General features: G+C 47.0%; 1 protein-coding gene across 1 annotated transcript in view; it reads left to right on the top strand.

Annotated features, from left to right (window-relative positions):
• Positions 1-18195, top strand: part of ACSF2 (acyl-CoA synthetase family member 2) — a gene marked incomplete at its 5' end in the record, with an annotated part of 73378 nt that extends 55183 nt beyond the window's left edge. Inside the window, 6 exon segments of the mRNA XM_081899661.1 lie at positions 12311-12418; positions 13546-13697; positions 15165-15306; positions 16184-16294; positions 17137-17205; positions 17954-18195. Coding sequence (XP_081755787.1) covers positions 12311-12418; positions 13546-13697; positions 15165-15306; positions 16184-16294; positions 17137-17205; positions 17954-18004 — 633 coding nt within the window. The 3' untranslated portion in view covers positions 18005-18195.
• Between the last annotated feature and the right edge of the window lie 1795 nt (positions 18196-19990).

The following is a 19990-nucleotide window of genomic DNA, read 5'->3' as shown; positions in this document are numbered from 1 at the left end:
ATCAATTTTAGATGACTGATCGTCCACCTTCTTATTCAAAAGTGCCAATTGTTCCAAAATTTGTTTCAAGACTGGATCAGTTCCTCCAGCTGCCATTTCTTCTGTAGCAGGCGTTTCAACTTCCTCCTCCTGCGCCGTCAATACAGTTGGCACCGAGGATCTACGATGATGGATCAAGGTTGTTTGGACAAGCTGCCCAGCTCTCTTGTCTTTTTTCTTTTCTTTAGCTTCCTCAGCTAAAGCTTCCTTAGCTTTAGCTGCTCTTGTTTTCGCTGGGCCACTCATTCCCCAGCTGCTGTTCAAGGTCAAATAGTCTTTCAATCCATGAGAAAGGCAAGTCCAGAGTATAAACAATTAAACCACAAAAAATCCCAATAAGATACAGTTCCCAGACCACTATGCCTCCGCAAATCCACTAGGGGGGGTTTTCAAAGGAAAGAAAGTTTCTTTTCCACCATCAAAGCTCCTATTTCAACTAAAATCCCCAAGTTCAGAAAGGAGGATTTCAGAAAGTTCTGTTTCAAATTAGTGCCACAAGGTAACGGAGAGGTTTCGATGACAGTATTAAAGCGATAGTGTATCCATCAATGCAACAGTTTATGTTAAGAGAAAAGTTTCAGCAGCCTGACAGTACTCATTTGCAACACTGGCAGTCCAATAACTCGGTTATCCCCTTCAATTCCACATCTCTTCACAATAGGAGGAAGATTCTCTAACACACTGAACCAAAACATTTATTTCTTCACTCTTTTTCGATTTCTAGAAACACACAGTCTATTAATGCCCCTTCTTACTTCTTTCAAAATCTCTTTTTAACGCTTCAGCCCGCATCGGGTTCTTTGCTTTGCTCCGATTAGCAGGACCGGAAGGCGGACTTCCTGTTACTCGCCTCCCGTTTTCAGCCGAAATAGACAAATTTAAGTTAATCCTTAATCAGTTCTTTGGTACCCCTTACTCACGGGTAGATTGCAGCCAATCTCGATGTTTTTCAAGAAGAAAGGTCGGCGCTCATCAGCAACAGCAGCGCGGCTTCACTTCCGCGAAAAGAGCGATGAACTCACAGCGCCGCTCCCCCGTTCACGATCCGGAGCCTCTTACGAGGTCCCTTCCTCGCTTCTGGGGGGGCTTCTGGCACCCGCCGAGTCCCACGGCCACAGGCTCGCTCTGCCTGCGGTTTATCTGGATGGGTCTCCGCTTCGCCGTAGCGGAAGACCCTTTTTCGCGGAGCCCCTCTTCACTGAGTAAAGAGGACCGCCATTGCCGTTTTGCGCCGCCTCCGGAAGTCTTAAGGAAATCAGTCCTGAGTGCTCACTGGAAGGACAGATCCTGAAGCTGAGGCTCCAATACTTTGGCCACATCCTGAGAAGAGAAGACTCCCTGGAAAAGACCCTGATGTTGGGAAAGATGGAGGGCACAAGGAGAAGGGGACGACAGAGGACAAGATGGTTGGACAGTGTTCTCAAAGCTACCAACATGAGTCTGACCAAACTGCGGGAGGCAGTGGAAGACAGGAGTGCCTGGTGTGCTCTGGTCCATGGGGTCATGAAGAGTCGGACAAGACTAAACAACTAAACAACAATGGTAGGCTAACCTGGAGCTGATTGAGGCATAAATAATGGCTAGGTCTGACTTCCCAAAGAGAAGCTGGTGTTTAAGACAGAGCTGGTAAAAGGCATCCCTAGTCACAGCTTGGTCATCTAGGAGTAAGGTTGGATTCAAGTAGTACTTCTAAGCTACAAACCTGGGAGTGCCATCCCATCTACTCATAAACCACCTGCAGTAGAGATCCTGGCACTCTAGGCTAGTGAGAGGGGAGGGGAGAGATGTGGAGTTCCCTTCCTTCCACTTGTTTAGCAAAAGTGGAGGCAGAGAATAGAGCACATAGTATCTGTGCACTTGAAAGGCCAGCACAGAGACACAGCACGATGTGAAGAAGTACCCAAGAACCCCAGGCCTTGGTCCTTTGCCAAGTGGGGACAGGACGGGGGGTGGGGGGAGAGAGAGACTACAGAGGAGTTGAGGGCAGAGGCTGGAAATGGAACATTTTGAGCTGGTTTCTCGCCAGATGCCGTTGGCTGTAGCAAACAACTAAGACCTGGGCATATACAACTGTGAGCTTGTTGAGGCTTCCACCGCTGGAGCTGGCTACAAAAGCCAAGCTGGCTGGGGTGTTTACGGAGGCGAGACAGTCTCAAGAAAGGGAGGAAATCCAAGGACTGGCTTAGGACACAGAGGAGGGATTATTCACAAGGATGCCTGGCTTTTTCCATTGTTGAAAGGAGGTATCACAGCGCATGCGGTGCAGGGCTGTTATGCACACTGGCCAGGCCTCTTGTTTTGCAGAGGTACATTTCAAAGGGACTTTTTAACTGAAGTTGGAGAGCTTTTTTTGCACCTTGGGGTGTGTGCGTGATTTTGGGTCATAATTCCAGGCAGCTTTTACTATTGCCAAATGAACTGTGCAACATTATTTTTTGACAACTTCCCATGATGTTCTCTCTGAAGTGAAGAACTGGGAAGGTGGCGAACTCACTCCTGTGATGCCCAGTGTCCTGTGCTGTCCATAATACATAGCCCAGCACTCACCTGAGTTCTGTCCTGTTCTTCCACCCCTCCCACTGCAGATGTCCAGCTCTGTTTGCTTCCACTACCTTTGCATTCTGGACATGCTCTGAACTTCATTCCTCTCTCTAGTGAGCTTCTGGCCTCCCATTGTTCCCTTCAGTGTAGTCTACCATAGGGCTGGGTGATATCTGGTTTTCAACATCGCAATATATTGCTATATCACAGTGTCTAAAATAAGGATGGAACTATGTAGAGGTGAACAATAAGACTGGGCCTGGTTTTCAACATCATTATATATCACCAGCTAGACATCACAATGGACGCAGGTGGCGCTGTGGGTTAAAGCCTCAGCGCCTAGGACTTGCCGATTGAAAGGTCGGCGGTTCGAATCCCTGCGGCGGGGTGCGCTCCCGCTGCTCGGTCCCAGCGCCTGCCAACATAGCAGTTCGAAAGCACCTCCGGGTGCAAGTAGATAAATAGGGACCGCTTACCAGCGGGAAGGTAAACGGCGTTTCTGTGTGCGGCTCTGGCTTGCCAGAGCAGCGATGTCACGCTGGCCACGTGACCCGGAAGTGTCTTCGGACAGCGCTGGCCTCTTAAGTGAGATGGGCGCACAACCCCAGAGTCTGTCAAGACTGGCCCGTACGGGCAGGGGTACCTTTACCTTTACCTTTTTAGACATCACAATATACTGATATATCACAATGTCTGAAATAAAGATGGAGCTTTGTCAGGGCATTCTCTGGCTTCACAGTTTTCCCACATTGTGATTTTTGCTTACCACACACACACATCATGATTCTCAATATATTGCCAGGTCAAAAATTATGAAACCGATATCGCAATATGGACTTCAAACTGGTTTTAGATGATATATCACCCAGCCCTAAATGATATATCGCCTAGTCTACAGTTGTAGCCGACAAATTCTGGAGGGCACCCCCTGCAGAAACAACACTGCCAGCATGGATTGCCATATGTCCAGATTTTCCTGGACATTTTTGCGATTTGCACCCAGCCCCTGCTTCCAACTGCAGTATTCCAATATGTCTGAGAAATTCTGGACGTATGGCAACCCTATTAGCATAGGCATATGATTGCGCTCTGCATGGCTCGCCCTGCGGCACTGCGGAGGTTAAACAAGACCCACATGTCTTCTATTCAGAACATATCATGCAAGGCACAAAGGCTGTAATGGCAGTATTTACCCGGAAATACCGGTATTTTTTCAGTCCCATTGCAACCCTACTTTCTTTAAAACGTAGCAAAATGGAAATTCGTTTTCTCTGGAAGTTTTTTGGGCTCTCCTGCTGCTTTGATGCGGGTAAGCTTCTGTAGGAGGTTTGGTAGAAGGGGAAAATCAGTAAGAGCCCATTATGGGATGGCCTTAAATGGAATCTCCTCTGGACTCTCTGTTGTCTGAAGCCTGAACTTCTTGGTGGCACTTGCTCCAGCGGGATTTAGTGTTTGCCTACTAACTTTCACACTTCTTTACCAGGGATGAGTAAGAGCTGGGCAAAAAGCAGGCAGTGATTCTTCTCACAAGGCTCACAGTTTACCTAGTTCATGCCAGTGCCTCCTGGGTGGCATGCGGTCAGGAAGTGACAATAGCTCCTGTGTCAATTCTCCTTCTGCACCAGGGCAACAAACACATCACTTTCACTGGACCTCTATTCAGTCCTCTTGCTTGGAGGCTCCCATGGGGCCTGGACCAGCAGGATGGTCTCAGAAGAGGCAGGATTATCCCGCAATCCCCTCCTTCTTAATTGATTAACAGTTCTGCAAACATTCCCTGCCATAGAAGTGCGTGAATCAAGTGGCCAATAATTTACGAAGGTCAGACTCCCCGCTGCCTCTCCGCTGAGGCTCTTGTGGGGTAAGCAAATAAATGCACCATTTTCAAATCAGCTTAAATATAGATTTCAGTGGCATCATAGCTCAGGGTTGTTTTGGTCCTCCTAGTTTTCTATGTAGATGATCCACTTTCACCCTCCCTTTTTTTTTTAAGCACACCCTTACGTTTCATTAAAATTAACACATGTACCGTCTGTGTGACACCCGCCCCCCGGTGATACGTTGCAACATGGTTTGCAAATAGCAAAAGTCTGAATTCAGCACATGGTGCAAATCAAAATTCATGACTGAAGCCACTAGGTTATTATTTATTAAAATCTGCATGCCGCCCTTCATCCGTAGATCTCAGGGCAGTTTGCAACACAAAATGGCACCATAAGAAACACAAAATAAAGGTAAAGGTAAAGGGACCCCTGACCATTAGGTCCAGTCGTGGCTGACTCTGGGGTTGCGGCGCTCATCTCGCTTTATTGGCCGAGGGAGCCGGTGTACAGCTTCCGGGTCATGTGGCCAGCATGACTAAGCTGCTTCTGGCGAACCAGAGCAGTGCACGGAAACGCCGTTTACCTTCCCGCCGGAGTGGTACCTGTTTATCTACTTGCACTTTGACATGCTTTTGAACTGCTAGGTTGGCAGGAGCAGGGACCGAGCAACAGGCACTCACCCTGTCATGGGGATTCGAACCACCGACCTTCTGATCGGCAAGTCCTACGTAATAAAAATAAAAACAAAATTAAACTAATAATTCCTCCTCCCACAACACATTGTTTCACCCATAAGTTCTAATGAGGATAACAGAAGAAATGATTTCAAGACAAATGCCTGCTTCTAGGATAAATGAGTGCCATAGAAAAAGCGGGCGAGGAGAGAGAGAACTGGTCTACCTGTCCTTTCTGTGCACTTTCCCTTACTGTTTTTCTGAACACTGGGATAATCCTCCCAGTCTCAGACAAATGGATTAGTTACTTAGCGAGGGCATCTATGAAGGCATGGATAAAACAGTAAGTTAATGTCACATACTTTTCTGCAACGGCTGCCAAGCGGCACTTCTAAAGCTCACATAGGAGCTGGAGAAATACTTATGAACCACAAGAATGCTAGATTTATCTCCAAGCCACTAATACAGAAAAATAACAGGAGGTTGGTTTTCAGCATGGTAGAAAAACAGCCCGAGATCTTCAGTGGTCTGGCCAGGTCCAGTGGGTTGATATCTTTCACATGATATGTATGAAGACGGGGCCGTTTGCTGAAAAAAGAAACCCTTCTGATGATGCAGGTTCTTTTCAGGCAAAACTCTGTATGTAGCAGGGCTGGATTAGCCATTAAGGAAAATAAGCACGTGCTTAGGGCATCAAGGGAAGGGGAGCATCAAAGAAATTTTCCATTGCTGGATTTTCAACATTAATAGTCAAATATTGCTCAGCTTGAGCGTTCATTTTCTCAGTTGAAGTATATTAAAAATCCCAACAGAGCAACTTTGCAGCAAGGTAGACCGGAGGCCTTATCTCTACTAAGTATAGAAGCAGATGTGTTATGTAAGTTTAGTTCTGATCAAAGACTTTGCAATTAGAAAACGTAGAAGAATTTTTTTCAAATGTAAATAAAGTGGAAGTATACAAAAACAAATATTTTCCATCTTACTGTAGGTTCTGATTCATTCCAAAAAACAACATTTTGTTTTATGCTTTATTGATATTTATCTTTTGAATAAGATCTATAAGGAGGCACACACAAAAATTAAGTGCTTTGGGCCTCTAATGGCCTTAATCCGGCCCAGGTATGCAGATGTAAATGAGACGTAGAGCTGTGTGTCATCAGCATATTGCTGACAATGTACTCCAAAACTCTAGATTACCCCACTCAGCAGTTTCGTGTAGTTGTTAAACAGCATGGGGGATAAAAGTGAACCATGAGGAATCCCACATTGAAGGCTCCACGGGGCTGAAGAACATTCCCCAAGCAACACCCTATGGAAACAACCATGCAGATAGGATTAAAACCACTGCAAAGCGGTGCCACCAACCCCTAAATCAGACAGTCACTCCAGAAGGATACCGAGGTCAATGGTACCAAAGCCGCTGAGAGGTCAAGAATTAACAAGGACACATTCCCCCTGTCTCTCTCCTGACAGAGATCATAAGGCAAGGTGACCAAAGCAGTTTCTGTGCCAAACTGAGCCTAAACCCCAATTGAAATAGGGAGAGAGAAAATCCCTAGAGCCCACACGCTGAGCAGGTGTTGCCCAGCAAGCAAGGTGGAGAGTTTAAAAGCACTTCTCATGCTGAATAATATAAGCACACCTAGTGTGGAATGAGTTTTCAGCTCCCTGGCTTGTTTGGGGGACAAGGCCCACTCAATGTGCCGGCTCTCAGAGCCTAGGGGTGCTCCTGAAAGATCTTGTGGGAATTTTGCTGGCCCCATGAGATCTTGTGAGAGCATCCCAGAGCCAGCTCACAGAGTGGGCCTTGCCCCCCAAGAAAGGTGGAGAGCACTGAGAAGGCTCTTCCATGGAGCCTCCTGATTCAGAGACGGTCTGCCACCAGATACCTGGTCCTGGGGGGATGTACACAAGATTCAGAGCTATGGTCCTCATGACCTGCTTGGGGCATCTTATGTGGGAAATGCAGTGCTGGACAATATGGGCTTTTGGTCTCATCCTGCAGGGCTGCACTGAATGTTCTTAACTGCACAGTTGTTCATGCCTCCAGCGGTTTTTACAACTGCATAAAAGGAAACATAGACAAAATTTATTGGGTGCATTCAGGGAAATAGGCCAGGATGCAAAGTAAGCAAACCCTGTTGCTACTTTACATTACAGTGGTACCTCGGGTTACAGGCGCTTCAGGTTACAGACTCTGCTAACCCAGAAATAGTACCTCAGGTTAAGAACTTTGCTTCAGGATGAGAACAGAAATCGTGCAGCGGCAGCAGGAGGCCCCATTAGCTAAAGTGGTACCTCAGGTTAAGAACAGTTTCAGGTTAAGAACGGACCTCCAGAATGAATTAAGTTCTTAACCCGAGCTACCACTGTACAACTGACATTGTTTATTTCTGGGACTTAATGACCCACCAGGTTTAGCCCCAGAACCTGTTTTCACTGCTTGGGCTCAGCTGTAGACATAAGAAGAAAGAGCAATACAAACAGAAAATGCCCCTGAGCATGTGCAGATGCTTTCCCCTCTGATATTAAGAGGAAGGGCTTCTAGGTCAGACAGTGTAGGTTTGAGCCCTGCCAACCTTCTCTCTGCAGGGTCTGCATACCATTATCCACAGCTATCCAAATCAGCCCTTCCAAATATAGGATTGAAGACATATAGGACTTTGTCCTGGGGCTTTGCACGTACCCAGACCCCGAACGGGACAGAGCTATGTGCCTGTTTCTTCCAAGTAGACAAGGACAAAAAATGTTGGGGGAAACGGGGAGCAAGATGCCAAGGGAGGATCCGGAAAGAACATTGGTGTTTATTTCAAGTCTAGACAGAATACCCTGTGTTATTAGAGGGATAATTAAATCCATCCCACAGGGCAAGAGGGGACAGGACCGGTAGACGGCTCTTTCACTCCAAGTACTTCCGTTGGTTTATTATTTTATTCCCCCGTCTGCCACATTGTCTTTGAAGTTCAAAAATTACTCTTGTTTTCTAGCCAGGTCTACCCTTTTCTCTTAAGCCAACACCACTTTATTTTCACCCAGGTATTTTTGAAAGGACTTGAAACGTGGCTCTTAATAGAAATCTTGTTTGTGTCAGGCTGGCATAATGCAAGCCTGGTAATAAAGGTGGACATCTCCTTTACAGACAGCAGAAGGAGGGCAACACTTTGCAGTACAAATGTTAGGAAATCGTGGCAACACATTCATGTGCTATCTGTGATAGTTGGTTGAATGACGAAGGGAGGATGGAGAACTGTCATCATTTTTGGGCACACGAATTCGCTTCTTTCTGCCCCACTCAGGTCTCCGATCAAACAAGTTGTAGCATTTTAAGCACTTCTGAGCTTCCAGATATTTTTCTCTGCAACGGAAGTCGTCATTCTGGCTACTACTTTTCCAATTTTGATTTGCACCCGCGCAATTCCTGTTCTACTAAAGAATGGCTAGCAGGGATGGGTCTTTTTTCATTGCTGTGCTGTAAGCAGAGAGGCACCCAGTCCCACATGGCACAATTGGGGAGACACACCTGGCAGCCTGTTCCCGCTGAAAAATACCATTGCTTTACATTTGTGCCTGCTGTTAGAGCAAGGTGGTGCCTGCACTCTGCCCATTTCAGTGATCAAAGTCCAGAGGCAGTGGCAGCTCAGGAGTGCCACTGTGCATTTGTGGATGTGTTGCAGTTGCTCACAGTTAAATCTTTCTCTGTACCCCTGTCCTCTTTGCTATTAGCTTGAAATACCTTCCGCATGTAACACGTTTAAGAGTGTGTGTGTCTTTGGATTATTTCAGAGCACACACTTTCTCATGCTTGGCTTTCAGGGGCTGGACTGAGGAGGAATGGTCGAGACCTCCCCTCCTCCCTTCTCCTGAACCTTCCCAAGAACAGTATAGATTTAGAATGGTGGTTTGCAGAGATTGCAGAGGGGAAAAGCTGGGAAATACAATGGATGCTCAGGTTGCGAACGTGATCCGTGCGGGATGCATGTTCGCAACCTGCAGTGTTCGCAACCCGTGTCTGCGCATGCACAGGTTGCGATTCGGCGCTTCTGCGCATGCACAAAGAGCAATTTAGCGCTTCTGCGCATGCGCAACCTCCGAAACCCGGAAGTGACCCGTTCCGGTACTTCCCGGTTTCGGTGGTCTGTAACCCGAAAAGACGCAACCTGAAGCAGCTGTAACCCGAGGTATGACTGTATTGGAAGAGCAATAGCAGGAAGAAGAAACACTGGGGGAGAGACAGCTGACAGACTCAATGTCTTTGGAGAGCATTCCTGAGCCCCCCTCTCCCAAAACTAGGCATGCATTAAGAGTAGTAGTACAGAAAGCTCAGAGACAGAAATCCCAGATCAGCCAGCACAGGAATGACGTAGGATAAGAGAGACGGAGGGGGTGGGGCTTTACTTGGAGCAATGCCATTGTATGAATAAGGACTACCTTCCTTTGTCTCTCTCTGTAAATACTGAATACCATATTTTTTGCCCTATAGGATACACTTTTTCCCCTCCAAAAATGAAGGGGAAATGTGTGTGCGTCCTATGGGGCGAATGCAGGCTTTCGCTGAAGCCTGGAGAGCGAGAGGGGTCGGTGCTCACCGACCCCTCTCGCTCTCCAGGCTTCAGGAAGCTATCCGCAAGTCTTGCAAACCCGGCGGGGGGTCCCGTGGGCTCGCAAGGCTTGCAGGCAGCAGCCTGCAGCCCGAAAGCTTGGAGGACAGTGGGGAGGCGCAGCGCCGTCACCCCGCTATTCCTCGACCTGGTCTGGAGGCTGACGGGGTGGGGGGGGAGAAGCAAGCTTGCTTCTCTCCCCCCCCCGCCAGCCCCTCAAGCTTGGGGCATAGCGGGGAGGCGGAGCGCCGGCACCCCGCTATTCCCCGACCTGATCTGGAGGCTGGTGGGGGGGAGAAGCAAGCTTGCTTCTCCCCCCCACCAGCCCCACAAACTCGGGGGACAGCGGGGCAAGCCGCTGCCCCACGGAGGCTAGAGAGGCTGTCCCTGAAGGCATCCGTCTCCCTCTTCTAGCTTGGGGATGGCTGCACAAACCTGGGGGGGGGGGGAAATAAAAATTTTTTCCTTGATTCCCCCCCCCCAAAAAAAAACTAGGTGCGTCCTATGGGCCGGTGCGTTCTATAGGGCGAAAAATACGGTAAATTACGTGGTAAGAACTCTTTGTGTTTATCTGCTTCTTTGGATGCCACCAGGGGAGGGATAGGATTCCCTGAACCTGGACATTAGTAGACTTGGCAGCAAACTTGAAATTCAGAAGCAGATTTTAATCTTTGCTTTACCCTTTGGCCATTTGCTTCTTCTTGCTAACTCATAGGACATCTTGACCGCACTGTAACCATGCAGCTCGCTACCTGTGACCAACAGTATCTCAAGCCTGTGAGTAATGTGTCTCCTTCTTGCACCAAGGAGTAGCCTGGGGAGTATCTTTGCTTCCTCTGAATTCAAGGCGTCTATCACATGAAGACTGGTAGAATAACCCTTCACTGGGGATAGTGTAAAAACAGGCTACACTTCCAGTATTATCAATAGTAAATTACCCCTTAGATATACCTGGAGGAGTTTTCTGCCAGCGCAAACACAGAGTGAGAGAGCCAAGAATAAAACCCAGGCACCCCGATGAACAGCCCTGCCCAGTAAATCAAGGTTCCTCCAAATTGCCCCTTTCTGAGTCTGCAGAAATGTTTATTTCATTCTATTTTGAAGACTTGCTTACATTGGCTAGTGTTTAAACAACATTAGCAGCCGAGGTTTTATAGCAGTGTTTAGATTCAAATAGTTCTGCTAATATGTTTCTTATTCCCAGTTTAGCCCAGGGCTCTGCATTCCCTAAGAAAGAGGCACTTGTCACCAAAAATAAATTGCATGCCTGCAATATTCAGAACGATTCTTGGTAAATCCACTAAATGAGATGATCCATTTGCCAAATAGTTGCGGTTTGAAATTCTTTTCAGCCAACTATGTGATTATCTTCTCTATGACCTCTTTTGAACTAAAGGGGTTCCAAGGATTTCTCCAAATGTTACCCTAGTGCACAAATGATACCTGAGCTTAATTTTAGCCACCAGAAGAATGCTGCACCTATAGCTCAGGACTGTACAACTTTTTAAAAACACGTCAAGTGAATCTGAAATAGGGTCTTTGCAAGATCAGGCATGGTCAAAGGAAGTCTTAGAGTACTTTTGAATTCATCCTTAAAATGTCTCTCCAGAAATACTGCTTCTTGTTGACCTGTTTACTGAGCGTTCATCCTGATTTGTTTTCACAAAATTAGCCAAGAGGTATTAGGATGTTGGCCATTTATTCAGCACTCATTCCGATATCATAGAATCATAGAGTTGGATATGCTTGCAGGGAGGTTATATGAAATTGCCTCAAGCAGTTGTTCGGTCCCATTCACTTTTAGCAGATTTTCCTATCAGTCGCCCTTCTGTGCCCTGTATCTGGATGAGAACAAAGACCTATCGAGTCCAGCATCCTGTTTTTTTAATCATGGCTAGTCAGGTGTCTGTATGCTCTCGCATGACACATGACCAGTGGTCCATCTGGTTCAGTATTTACTCTGATGCAGCAGCTTCTCCATGGTTGCAGCCATCTATGAAGGAATGAAGTGGGAACACTCAGGTACAAGTATGGGATACCTTACTAATCCATAGTTTATGGCTTTAGGTTTTTTATGAATGTGGAGACCCACAATCAGGGCATGAGGGCAGGAGTCCTCTTAACGTTACAGGTGGCAACCATTTTGCGCCCTTTCAACTGATGTGCAACTGCTGACGGATGGTTTGTTTTGGACCCGGAAGAGGGTGGAATGAGGCATAATGGGGCAAAGTGGGCTTATGCATGCTCCGTTGGTGCACAAATGCCCACAACACAACCCCCATGCAAATTGGGAGTTCCCTGTACTTGATCCTTCCTTCCCATGAGATACCTCCTTTCCGCTCCTTGCAGGGAAACAAATTCTGCAACGATCCAAATATACCGAGAGGTGGGTGAAATGTGCAGATTAAGCTGGTGCATGCAAACTTACATTGATGATTTGTTTTGCTCGAATAGCGTGGACTATAGTGGGGCAAAATAAAATGCAGTTCCCTGACCTGAAAGACGGCCACTTCATAACTTCCCTGATATTGTGTTGTCTGCTGCAGATGGGAGCTTTTGCCCATAGCACTTTAGCACTTCTTCTGTGTTGGTTTAGTTTCTCTCTCAGCTGTTTTGTTTCCTTTGTGTTTTGCAGGTTGCATATGGAACCACGGAGAATAGTCCTGTCACCTTCATGGGGTTCCCTCAAGACAACATTGCCCAGAAAACAGAGACTGTGGGATGTATTTTCCCACATACAGAGGTGACTGATTCCCTTTGTTGGCGTAAACTGGGGGAAATGGGTGAAATTGCACTAAGTGCTTGGCCCGTGTCTTGAGCAGTCCATCCCCCACACCTGAATTCTGTTCAGAATTCAGTTTATTTGCAGTTTATTTCCTGGGGTAAAATCCTAAAAAAAAACTCAACAACTTTGGGGTAAAATCCTAAGAAAAGCTCAGCAACTTCAATCCTAAAAAAAGGTTCACAACTTTGGTCGGCCCTTCACTTCATCAAATCTGGCCCTCTTTGAAAAAAGTTTGGACACCACTGGAGCATGACTCATCCTCCCTTTCTTTAAGGAATGTGTGTAAGTGCAGAGACAAGTACAAAGCCAAGGCTGCATTCAGCAGCATTGGCAGGAGTGTGAGATATTCACTGAGAAGAGGTTTTCCTCAGTGCAAGGTCATAGTGGAGAAGCTGACGGTTACATGTTCAGTATAGCATGATGATCTAGCAAGGTAAAGTGCTAGTGGATCTCTCTGTGTATTCGTATGTTTACAAGGCTTACTTCTAAGACCAGAGGAACTGTAGTATGGTAGATTAGTTCATGATGGACCAGCACCTCTTAAAGTTTATGTAGCTAGTGTGTTTATGCTTGTCTTGTCTCATGAGGCAACAAGCACTCTAAGCTGAACCAAGTGGGAAAGGAGTTGTCTTAACTGGGAACTCTGGAAAAGAATGACTACAGTGGTACCTCGGGTTACATACGCTTCAGGTTACATATGCTTCAGGTTACAGACTCCGCTAACCCAGAAATAGTGCTTCAGGTTAAGAACTTTGCTTCAGGATGAGAACAGAAATCGTGCTCCGGCGGCGCAGTGGCAGAAGGAGGCCCCATTAGCTAAAGTGGTGCTTCAGGTTAAGAACAGTTTAAGGTTGAGTACGGACCTCCAGAACGAATTAAGTACTTAACCCGAGGTACCACTGTACTGGAAAGAAGGAAGACTCTGACGTTCTGCTGAAAGACTCTGTTAATCACAACACTTTTGCTATATCTTCTGTTGTCACACCCTCGCAGTCTATAACCTGAACATGCTTCTGTTCAACTGATCTCTTTTATTGTGCCACTCCATGCCACCATTAATGTTTCTGTTTCCTCTGTATTAACAGGCAAAAATTGAGGATCCCGAGACAGGGGAAATTATCCCACTCAACAGCCCAGGAGAACTTCAGGTCCGAGGTTACTGCGTCATGCTAGGGTACTGGGCAGACCCCAACAAAACCAATGAAGTGATGGATGATGAGAAATGGTACAAGACCGGGTACGTTGGGGAAGAAGCCATTTGTTCATTGGGATAATCCTTGGGAAGCCAATAGGATCTAGTAGGTGGAAGGCTGGATGGAGAATCCATTCAGGGCCATAAGCCGCCTTTTAGCAAGTCAGTATCTCGTCATGTCAGTCACCCTAACTGGGCAAATGAGGACAAAAATGACCTATTGCATAAAATTTGTACAGGGCTGAATTTGAGATAATGGGGTCACCTGATGGGGAATGGCAGACAAGCAACATGTCCACCCCTAGGCCTAAGTCTTACCCAACACTCACTCAATAGCAAACTTGTTTCATACATAGGCATGGAGTTGTGGGGGAGCCACTCTCCCATGGTGCCATCCCCTTGTGACTATTTCCCACCAGATCACCACCCTCCTCATTGGTGGGATGGTGATCTGTTGGGGAAAAACCCATGCAATCAACGACACATAGCTGCATTATCCATTAATCTGCTGCTGCTGCTCCCAAGTGGGATAGACAGCTCCATGGAGAGGGAGCTGCCTCAAACTTCCAGGTGTGCATGAAGGGAGCCTTTGTTCCCTGGCATATGATATCTCACTACGTCATGTCTTGCCACATTGCAGAATCTGGTATTTGGTTATGCAGAATTCACAGAGTCCTGCTTGTGATCTCTTGCTTATGCAAGTACAGAGGACTGGAGGCTAAAAAAACTAGCTGAAAAGGGAACATTTGGGCTGAAACTCAACATTGCTCTAAGCTGACTGTTCCATCAGCACAAGCATTTGTGTTTGTCACACGGAACAATCTCCCTTCTCTTCTCCCAGTACCCTGTTCTGGGGGTACTCCTGACCTGCCAAAACCATTTTGGAGGAGTTGTGTGGGGAGGAGATGGGCAGAAAGTCCCATTGTACTGGTGGGATTTTGTGCTGGTTCCTGCTTGCCCAACTGTTTAATTGAATCTGGTCTTGGGCACCTAAGCATTTATCATATCAGGCATCCCCAAACTCGGCCCTTCAGATTTTTTTGGGACTACAACTCCCATCATCCCTAGCTAACAGGATCAGTGGTCAGGGATGATGGGAATTGTAGTCCCAAAACACCTGGAGGGCCGAGTCTGGGGATGCCTGTATCATATGTATGGTGCAACAACAGCTTTTGGAACAGTTGTGTACAGTTCTGGTCTCCTCACCTCGAAAATGATATTTTAGAGTTGGAAAAGGTTCAGAAGAGGGAATCAAAACAAAACAAAAAATGATCAAAGGGATGGAACAACTCCCCTATGAGGAAAGATTAGAGCATTTAGGGCCTTTTAGTTCAGAGAAAAAGCGAGCAAGAGGAGATATGATTAAAGCGTGTAAAATCACATAGGACACAAGAGCCTGGTGTTGGACTAGGTGTGTCCCTGGTCTGCTCCAGCAGGGTCTTCTTCTGTTCTCCAGTGGAGCATCTAGCAACATGGCAAGGTCAGGGTAGAATGACTGTGATATCCTTCCAGGGACATGGCTATTCTTGATGAGTACGGCTACTGCAAGATAGTAGGCCGCTGCAAAGACATGATCATCCGAGGAGGAGAGAACATATACCCAGCAGAGCTTGAGCAATTCCTACATACCCATCCTAAGATTCAAGAGGTGCAGGTGAGAAAAATGGTGAGGTGGGACATGGGAACAGGCCCTCCAATCCTTGCTGGACCCAAGGATAACTCATAAACCACGGTCCAGGACCAGTCCAGAATCCAAAGGTTCCACTGGGAGTCAGTCCGACAGGGCCAAGGCAGGACACGAGGCAGGGAACCAGGCAAGGACAGGGGCAGGATCTAGCATACAGCAAAGTTGCTCCTGTAACCTGGGGCAGGGTCCGACAGCCTTTTATCATTGTTGAGGTAGCAGCCGGTCCTGATCCCCTGGCGACTCACCTCCCTGTTTTGCCTGAAGGTGAGCACTCCTCCTGCGAGTACTCAGGTCTCTCCTTCTCTCAGACCTTAGTCTCTGCAGCTCAGGAGATGTTGGTGGGTTACTAGACCCAGGGGCCGCCTCAGCCTCCCCTGACCAAACCGGTAGTGGAGCAGCTGTAAGTGATGGCTCAGCTGAAGGCAATGAGGTAATCCCCGCATCTGGAGCCAGGGAAGGCTCAGGCCCCTGACTCAGCTCTGTTTGTTGCAGGGGAACCTATGCAGACTGGGACTCTTCAGGATCAGGCCCCAGACTTGGTTTAGATAATGCCTGAGGCAAAGGATCCGGTGCAGACTGAGTCTCCTCTGGTTCCAAGTCCGAGCCCGAGTCCCAGGCCATCACAGGCTAAATACTTAAGGCTGAATGTACGACAAATGCCATGTGGCTCCAGCGCCATTTAGGGAAATGAGTTCGTTTGTGGGTTTCCCACAGGAACCTGGTTGGCCACTGTTTGAGAACAGGACGCTGAACTAGATGGGTTGTTGGCCTGACCCAGCAGGGTCAAGAACCCCAGTAAGTTGGGTGGGCCCCATGATCAACTTTCCCCTTCTCTTTCACTCAGGTAGTTGGCGTGAAAGATGAGCGAATGGGAGAGGAGATCTGCGCCAGCATCAGAGTGAAAGCTGGAGAAGAGTGCACAGTAGAAGAAGTCAAGGCATTTTGCAAAGGGAAGGTAGGAGCTTCGAGATAGGTGGCTGTGTCCTCCTTTTTCCCACCCAATAAAAAGAAAGAGCAAGCTCTCCAGTGGTGAGGTTCTGTCAAGGGCTGCTTCCAGATGGGTGGTTCCTAGCTCAGCCCAATCATTGCTCTTCCATTGTAAGCTATACGTGGAATTGCAATCAATGTCCCACACTATCAGGACTGTGCTTTTCGAGGTGTGCATTCCACTATGTTCTGCATACATCCATGGGGGCATGGCACAGCTGCTGTGGGTAGGGCCATTTGAACCTCAGCACACGTCCACTATAAGTGGTGCTAAAAGCATCTACAGTCGTACCTTGGTTCTCGAATGTTTTGGCTCCTGAATGATTGAAACCCAGAAGTGACTGTTCTGGTTTTCAAACATTCTTTTGGAAGCTGAACGTCTGACGGAGCTTCTGTGGCTTCTGCTTGGCTGCAGGAGCTTCCTGCAGCTAATCAGAAGCCGTGCTTTGGTTTTTGAATGCCTTGGAACGACTGTACGCTTGTCACATTTGGGCTGCTCTTCTGTTCTTCTAAAAAAACAACTGGGCTTTCTGTAGTCTGAGGAAAGACGGAAGGACTGTATGATAGGTTGACAGCCTCAGGTGGATGCCTCATAAAAAGTGACTGAATAAGCATGGCAGTTCCACACTAAATGCCTAGTGTGGAAGCTCCCGCTGTCTTAATATCAGTTGGGGATATGGCTTTAGATAAAATGCAGTTTTGTATTCCATGTTGGAGAGGCACTTGCTCTCAGTCCTGCTCAAGCAGGGAACAGCAAGCCTGCTGTATAAAGATTGAGTCAGTCCACAGCCATTGGCTTTTCTTTTGCAGATCGCTCACTTCAAGATCCCTCGGTACATAGTGTTTGTGAAGGATTTCCCGCTCACTGTCTCGGGCAAGGTGAGTGACAGTCCAAAGGCTTTTGCTTTCTTAACCCCAATAGGTTGCAGGGTGCTTTGCGGAGTGCAGGAAGATCCCTGCCTCGAGGAACTTGCAAACTAAACCAGTTACAGTGGAATCACAGGGGAGGGGAAGAGGACATAGTGTAAACAGGGAAGGAGTGTGTGCAGTTGCTTGAGTTACATGGGCTTGGGCCTAGTTACAGACTACTGGGTATGGAACTAGCAGATGGGTGGGCCACAAGTGGGTTTTGAAGAGGAATTTGAAGACGTAGGAGTGGTGGCATCTAGGAGGCAGTGACTAGCATATGAAGGGCAGCAGGTAATAGAAGGTGGGATTTTTTGAGGGAGGTTGAGACTTTTAGGTGATGGAGAATGGTGGAGTCCAGGGAGTGAAGATCATAAGGGGAGACATATCAGGATGATAAGATAAAGGGGGAAAGGACTTGGAGAGTTTTGAAGGAAAGGACAAGAATGAATCCAGGAGAAGATGGGAAGTCAGGGTAGGGTCTTAAGGAGTAGCATTGCATCATCAGAGCAAGGAGAGACAAGAGAATGACTTTGGCAGCAGAGTTCTGGGTAGAGGTGAGGGGTCCAAAGTGAGGCAACAAAGAGAGAGAGAGCACTTTATGGTAGCCTAAATGAGAGATGGCCATAGGCATGGACCAAAATATTTGCAGAGGGATGACCAGTATGTTTGCAATGCTGTAACCAATCCCTTCCTTCTTTCCTCCCTGTTCTAATCTTAGATTCAGAAATACAAACTGAGGGAGCGAATGGAGAAGCATCTTCAGCTTTGAACCCAACAACCCAACGCAACCCAAAATTAACATTTCTTCTGCCAACTTTTATACTTCAGCTTTCTAAGCCGTTAAGAGAGCTGGCAACCTGCCTTAAGATAGCAATCACCAGCCTACCTTAAGATGCTTTAGTCAGGCCTACTTAAAATAACGTGGGGTTTTTTCTAATAAATAAAAAATCTGTTTCTTTAGCAGAGATTACTTCTTTGTGTTAAGAAATTCCACCTCACTTTGTTAAAAATACAAAACATGTTTGTATGTCTGGGGATGGTATCCAGAAATACGATTTCCTCCTAGTAAGGAGGACCGTAAGGGAATTCCCATGGCTCCTTGTGACCAGAGCACATCATGGAAGAGACATACCGGTAGTCCTGCCTTTCCCTTTACTGCATCCTGTGCAGTTCTTTTATTAGAAATTGTACTTTTGGAGGAATAGTGGTGAATGCAAAGGACGCCAGGGTGCTGAAAATTAAGTCCCATGTAGGAACATGAAGAGCTATCGTGCTGCAAATTACGAGCCAAAAGAAGGGGAAAGTACTTTCTAGCAGTCAGAAAGGCTACATGGGAAGAAGAGCATAGTCACCTGAAACATGCTCATATTGGATTTCTAGGAGCAAATCTGTTAATTTGGGCACTTTTACATTGTGATTCTCTTTTGGACATCCTGTTGTTTCATTTTCTGCCATAATAGGCTAATAGGCTGTGGTGATTGAACCTCTTGTCTTCTCATTAGTCAGGTCATCCACACACACCAAAAGTGTCTGGAGCAACTTGCCTGAGAAGGGTGGTGAACCTCATGTATCAAGGAGTAAGGGGTGAGATTTGCTTGATCACTTGTCTACCTTTTGGTAACTGAAATGGAGCACCATTTATTGGACTCCCAGGGATTAGCCAGATGTGACGCAGTGGATCCATGACCAGGCTCTCTCAGGTTTGTTTTTGTTTTCATTTTAGAGTAGCTAACAGTCGGGCATCTTTATTGAGAGCTAGATTGGGACTGTAGTTCTGAGAGAGGGCCATTCTGTGCCTCCCCCCCCCCCCGATTTAAATTGCTCTTCCCTCACTGTGGTAACTGTATGCTTTCCCCTATAGGGAAATTAGCAGCTGACACGCACACACCCCTCTATGATTGCAATTACGTTTTTCTTTTTAAAATATTAGTGATCCTGATTTCCCATGTCACATCTTACACAGGTACTCTTTGTTTATTGGTGTAAGCTGCTGTGAGCTGCATTTTGTTAAAAAGGTGACTGATAAGTTTAATTCATAATAATATTCAGTGCTTTTAAAAAAAAGAAAAATAGGTCCAGTACTCATCATGATATTGTTACATTAAGTGCCACACTTTCTAACAAAAAGGTGCCGGTACTGCATACTCTTGAGTAAAGGTAAAGGTACCCCTGACCATTAGGTCCAGTCACGGGCGACTCTGGGGTTGTGGCGCTCATCTCGCTCTATAGGCCGAGGGAGCTGGCGTACAGCTTCCGGGTCATGTGGCCAGCATGACTAAGCCGCTTCTGGCGAACCAGAGCAGCGCACGGAAACGCCGTTTACCTTCCCACCGGAGCGGTACCTATTTATCTACTTGCACTTTGACGTGCTTTTGAACTGCTAGGTTGGCAGGAGCAGGGACTGAACAACGGGAGCTCACCCCATCGCGGGGATTTGAACCACTGACCTTCTGATCAGCAAGCCCTAGGCTCTGTGGTTTAGACCACAGCGCCACCCGCATCCCCTTATACTCTTGAGTACCCCCTTAAAAAAAGCATTGCTAATACAGTGGTACCTCGGGTTACATATGCTTCAGGTTACGTACGCTTCAGGTTACAGACTCTGCTAACCCAGAAATAGTACCTCAGGTTAAGAACTTTGCTTCAGGATGAGAACAGAAATCGCATGGCGGCGGCAGCAGGAGGCCCCATTAGCTAAAGTGGTACCTCGGGTTAAGAACTGTTTCAGGTTAAGAATGGACCTCCGGAACGAATT

This window comes from Podarcis melisellensis (assembly GCF_964234715.1).
Source record: "Podarcis melisellensis genome assembly, chromosome: 2".
Classification (NCBI taxonomy): domain Eukaryota; kingdom Metazoa; phylum Chordata; class Lepidosauria; order Squamata; family Lacertidae; genus Podarcis; species Podarcis melisellensis.
The sequence above is the reverse complement of the archived record's forward strand: the minus strand, read 5'-3'. Positions and strand labels throughout refer to the sequence as shown.